At 40.9% G+C, this 6,000-nt stretch overlaps 1 protein-coding gene across 1 annotated transcript in view; it reads right to left on the bottom strand.

Annotated features, from left to right (window-relative positions):
• Nucleotides 1–373: 373 nt before the first annotated feature.
• The window catches only part of VWC2L (von Willebrand factor C domain containing 2 like), a 167,891-nt gene continuing 162,264 nt past the window's right edge, over nt 374–6,000 (bottom strand). Inside the window, exon 4 of the mRNA XM_004033162.4 lies at nt 374–3,672. Within this exon, the coding sequence (XP_004033210.1) occupies nt 3,524–3,672 (149 nt within the window). The 3' untranslated portion in view covers nt 374–3,523. The remainder of the gene's footprint in view (nt 3,673–6,000) is intronic.

Genomic DNA, 6,000 nt, shown 5'->3' with positions numbered 1-6,000 from the left:
GTATGGATTGAATACAATCCTGTGGGCGCAGAGCTTAGTACAGGGCCTGGCTCAGAGCCAGCACTCAATAATAATAGATTATCATTAGCATCGTATATGGATCTGGGGTCAGGAAAAGACTTTTCCTATCACTTACCCTGTCACTGCTGGCTTATTTGAGCCTCCTCTCGGATCCCCAAGTCAGCAATGCCTTGCGTTATGAAAAATGAAAATGTGTGCAGGCAAATGCAAAAGCTAATGCTTCATTCTAATTGAATACAGCTCTAATGACACATGTACTTTCAAATGATAGAAGTAACCGAGAATTAGTCATTAAATAATGAGGGTAGGGAGAAAGGAGAAATGTGGGAAGGAAAATATACCACAAACAATGTTTGCTGGTTAACACACTTTATATTTAACAAAATAATTTTTTAATAATATATTCTTTTACACATCAAATATTGTTGCTAGAATCCCCTTTTTACAGTTTAGTGTTTAGGTTTTTTTTTTTTCTCACTAGTTTTCAGGCACGCCATTTTTCAAAGATTTTAGAAACTGAATCGTTTTTAATAGGCATCAGCTGACAAACAAGATGTTGATCCCTTATTATAACATAGCTGTCGTTAAAGCCGAGAACCAAAGGCGGAGGAGAAATAGGAGTACAGAGATGACAGTGTGGCTGCAAACAAAGACTTCACAAGAAACAAACAACAGATGAGACCAGAGCTCTGTTGTTCAGAGTCTGGAAAGAATTTCTCAATGACCTGGGTAGAAGGAAGTTGTAAAATGTTTATCAGTTTATGAGAAATTGTCACAGTATAAGTTCATCTCTCCCTAAAGGGGGAAAAATGTCAGTGCTACAAAATCTTAAAGGAAACAGCCTGTAGTGAAACTTAGAGAAAAAGAAAATCCAACAACAACAAAACCAACCATAAAAATCCCTCTCTCTAGCTGGTTATCAGAGGCCACAGAACAGCCTGCTTTCTGCAGACTCTCTGAAGAGAGATCCTTAATGGATGTCCCATTCAATTCTAGTAAATTCTTGCTGTGACACTCGCTGTGCCAATACTTTGATGCAAAATTTCTGCACTTCAGCTTCCCAGTTGCACTCTCTGTTTTCTAAAAAAGGACATAGTAACTCCTTAATAATAGATAAGGTACTATGCTGCATGGCTCTATTAATGATATTTTCTGAGTTTCAAACCTTATTCCTGTCATTTATTATTATTATTTCTTTCCAAGAGTGTGGATTTTTGAAGTTGGCAACAGGCAACCTCGGGGCAAAGAAAGCTCTATAATACATCTCTGTCTAGACACAAGCTGAAGTGTGGAATGCCTTTACTTTTGAGTGCAGACATAAATCATGCAGCATTGCTCATGAATGATTCATGACTGTCTATATGATGTATCCATGGTGGCAACTGAAAGGCACCAACCTTGCTGCAAATTGGTGTTCTAAGGGAAGGTGGCTTGATGCTCTTCCTCAGGATGGTGCCGGCATGGCTATTTGTATCGTAACGCAAGCACAGTGTGCATAAGAATGTCAGGTCTGACTCGTCAGCACGTTAATTTTGGAAATGACAACTCTTTCTTGATGACAGGAGATGCTTCCAGGGAGGAGAGGCTGACAATTTTAAATGAAAAACCAGTTGACAAGACTCAAAAAATATGTTTCCTGAGGGTGGGCCTATAGCATTAGAAGCCTCACTCTCTATGGAGAAGACTGACCCCTTGGAAATGCTGACTGTGTATGTCCCATAGGGATCAGAAGCTCACAAAAGCCACAGGTGCTGCTAGAGCTTGCCTAGTGTGTTCCCTGCCAGAAACCACTCTATACCGATTATTCTAGACCACTGGTTCTCAACCAGGTGAAATTAGGCCCCTCACTCCCACTCCTTAGGGACATTAGGCAATGTCTGGAGAAATTTGGTTGTCACCAGCTGCTGGGATGTTGCTAGTGGATAGAGGCCAGAGATGGTGCTAAACATCCTAAAAGCACACAGGACAGCCCCCACCAACGAATAATGATCTGGCCCCAAATGCCAATCCTACTAAGATTGAGACACCTTGCTCTAGAATATGGCACTCCACAGGAGCTATGGCAAAGCCCAGGTTGGGGGAGCAGAAAAAGAAAGAACATTGATAAGACAACTGTAAAGTCTCTTCAAGGACCCTATCAGATCTGTGCCAGGGTTTTTAGGGCAGGAGCATGGAATAAGCAACTAACTATGCCATGTGGTTTCAGAATTGTTAATTTTGCACTTGAATCGAGGTGGCATCAGATACCCTGTGTGTTTTGTTTTTTCTGTTACTATACTAGCAGCATTACCAGGGCAACCTGGAGACTCTTCAAAGGTTCACTTTAATTTTTCAGTATCTAATATATACATTTTAAAAAATGTTCAACAAATGGAATTGTATTGTGCAAGACTCACTCTACCCTAATCTTTAATGTAAATCAGCACTTGAGGTGGAAAGAGTGTCCTGAATCTGTGTTTCAGACATAGGGCTGAGTGGTTGTTACTACAACATGGCAAACACAGTCCCGAACCACAAAAACTGCCAGTGTGTACTACTGACTTTTAGCCAAATCTGAACTCAAAAGCCAGAGATGTTCGTAAGGATTTGGATTCACAGTGGGTTTTCTCACCCTGGTTCTGGTATTTATATTGCCTGATAACAGTGAGTTTAGAGTGTGTTTAGCTACAAACCAAACTCAAATTTCACATCATGAAAAAGTCTGATGATTAATGCTACAATTTTAAAGATCTGTCTCTCTTTGGATTCTTTAGTTGAGCTCATGGTGTTCTTTACGTAATAGATTTTGATTGGCAGTTTCGAGGTTTTCCATATGAAATGTGTGGTTTGTAAGAATTAAATTGTGAGCCCCCATGTAATGGACAAAGTACTTGTTCCAACCCTGTCCAGCAGTAGGCCCGTCTATGTGCCCACCCCTCTTTCCTTAGTCTACAGGGCATGATTCACCCTAGGAGAGCAATTGACTGGATGCTCTTGTGTTTCCCAGCTCAGGAAAGATCTTTCCCCTGACATTCCTTTACCAAACTTTTTTTTTGACACAACTCAAAACTTTACTGTGCAGTCAAATTTAGCCCCTTAGACTCTAAAAGTGAAAAAACAAATATTACAGGAGAACAATGCCATGTACAATGTACAGAAGAGTAAAAATGAAGTAAACCAGGGGACAGTGAGCTGGTAGGTCAGAGGCATTACCAGGGAAGGAGCCTGTGCAAGGCTATTTCTTTCTTTTTGTTCCAGCAATCCAGTCATCAAGTCACCATCAAGCATTGGTAAATACAAAAGCGATTTAGATAGCTATATACTATATATATTTTATATAGCAAGAGAGAAAGAGAGAAATTTCCTCTTAGGAAAATATTCACTTTTGTCAACCCTAGAAAGTTTTGCTGGTGACCCTGTTGTAGCTGGCAGGAGTTTGTTTGTTTTGTTTTGTGTTAAACATGTGCAGTGTTGAAGCCATAGCATCCTTTCCTAAGAACTCATCATTGGGTGGAAGTTTGTCCTACACAGTCTGCTTGCCTTGGCATTCACGTTTTGAACACTGAGCAGGCTTCCACCAGTCCCCGTTGTGACAGTGACAGATGTTACATTCGTCCACTTTCACTTCAATGCCAGCTGGAATTATCGTCGTTCCTGCAAAGCAGTTTGGACCTGAAACACACAGATACATTGATTAATTGATTAAATCTGAGAGGCTCCCTTTCTCCCCACCATCCAAACCCAAGCCCCAAAGCCATAAATGAGTAAGTCAGACTACTCTACTGACTTATCATCAAGGAATTTTCTAGCCATCTCCTTGAAATTCAAACTTGCAACTCTGCTACCTTTTGCACACAGCTCATATTTCCCGTGTATATCGTGAACTTAAATAAAAAGAGACAATCTTCAAAAAAAATCGTATTTTCTGCTTCCTGAGTACATGCAGTTTTCTAAATTTAGGTTCTGTGGGTTAAACTGTATTTGTTTTGTCCTCTGAGGTGTAAAGGCTGCCAGCATATGCTGTGAAACACGAGGGAGGGCTGACATGGTCTGCCTCAGATGGTGGCACCCGTGGCCTGTCCTTGTCTTTTCCTGTGGTGGGTATGAGACAATAAACTTGCTCGTTCCCCAGTTTCAGTGCCTCCCCAGCCCAGTTCCTGGAATCCCCAGCTTGTTTCTTGATAACAATGAATAATTCATGACCAGATGATTTATTCATGTCCTGAACAAGCTTTGTTAGAGGTTCATTTGATTTTTATAAATGGACTTCCTTTAATCTGCTGGCTATCTCTTTTTTTTTTTTTTGAAGAATGACCCAAAATGGTGGGCTTTTGAAAGTCAGCAGGAATTTTATTTTACTTTTTGACATTCAAAAGCCTTATTGAAAATGTCCCCTGCTCATTATAGATGAATGTTGAAAAAATTCACCAATTTCAGGTTTTTAAAAATTTTTCTGTCTTTCCCTCCTTTTTCTTACTTTCCCCTTATTTTCTTGCAATTTTTGACCTTCCCAACGTAGGAATATCAGTGTTCAGTGTTAGTTGTTATTACTATAGTTTCCAAATTCAAATGGAAAAAAAATTGCTTCCCAAACTGCACTGGATTATAGTAGGGTGGTACAAATTGTTCTTTCTTTGAAGCAATTTGGTATTAAGTCTCTGAGGTACACATTTGGGTAAAGAGAGAGAATGTTGAGTTGTGTCTACCAATGATTTATTAACCCGGCATTGTTGGCCGCTCACCATAACCACTACAAAGTAACATGGCAATGCATATCAGTATCAGTGCCCTACTTTCACTTTGTTACCCCCTTGATAAGCCAGACTGTCTTTACCATCAAATAAATGAAATCTGGGGCTATGTGTAGTTCTGCTTCATATTTGGAGTCTTGCTTTTTATAAAATTATAATTAATTACAACATATACTTATCAACACAAGGCTATTCAATATGTTATGGTTTTAATTGCCCATTGTTTCAGAGCTCCCAGACCTCAATAGTGCATACACTTACCAGTGGTGGAGTTCCTATGCCTTTCTTCACTCTGTAACACAAACACTTGGCATGTGCTCAAGCGTGAAGAGCCATGCAGAGCAGGAGGGAAATAAGAGTCAGCTCTGACAAACAGCTAGCAAGCTGTCAGCCTTCACCCAGAAGGGTGCTTCTTGTTCATTTTGTTGTTGTTGTTGTTGTTTTTGAGATGGAGTCTCACTCTGTCACCTAGACTGGAGTGCAGTGGCGCAATCTTGGCTCACTGCAACTTCTGCCTCCAGGACTCGAGCAATTCTCCTGCCTCAGCCTCCCAGGTAGCTGGGACTACAGGCAAGCGCCATCACACCTGGCTAATTTTTTGTATTTTTAGTAGAGATGAGGTTTCACCATGTTGGGCAGACTGGTCTCGAATTCCTGACCTCAGGCGATCCACCTGCCTTGGCCTACCAAAGTGCTGGGATTACAGGTGTGAGCCACCACGCCTGGCCTTGTTCTGATTCTATGATTCTAAGCCACTGACCATCCTTATTGCTGATTATTTAAGGGCTACAATATTAATTCCGTAGGTCTTGGGATTTAAGTCATTGTTTGATAGATTGGACTGCCTTTGGGTCTACAGCTCCCTGGGAAAATTCAACACTAAACCACGAATTTGTTCTGGACTCAGAACTGAGGGAGTCTTCAGAGAACTTGGCAGAGAGGTTTTTCCAGAATGTAGCTCATTCTCCTGGGGCCGTTGTTGACAGACCTCTCTCAACCCAGCCAGTTCTAGGCCAAACAGGGTCTTGCCAGGGCCAACCTAGCTTTAATAATCATACTAGAGTGAACTACCACCTATTTGCCTGGAGTCAAACCGGAGGAGGCAGTGGTTCCTCTTGCCACCTGTCCCCTTGTAACCAAGTCTTTTTACCCCAATTGTATACTTTTAACTTTTCCACATGGGAAAATAAAATTCTAAATAGTGGTTTTAAAAGAAGTCCTTGAACCAGGCAAGATATTATCCAGTAAG

The sequence above is a fragment of the Gorilla gorilla genome, chromosome 11 (assembly GCF_029281585.2).
Source record: "Gorilla gorilla gorilla isolate KB3781 chromosome 11, NHGRI_mGorGor1-v2.1_pri, whole genome shotgun sequence".
NCBI classification, from domain to species: Eukaryota; Metazoa; Chordata; class Mammalia; order Primates; family Hominidae; genus Gorilla; species Gorilla gorilla.
The sequence above is the reverse complement of the archived record's forward strand: the minus strand, read 5'-3'. Positions and strand labels throughout refer to the sequence as shown.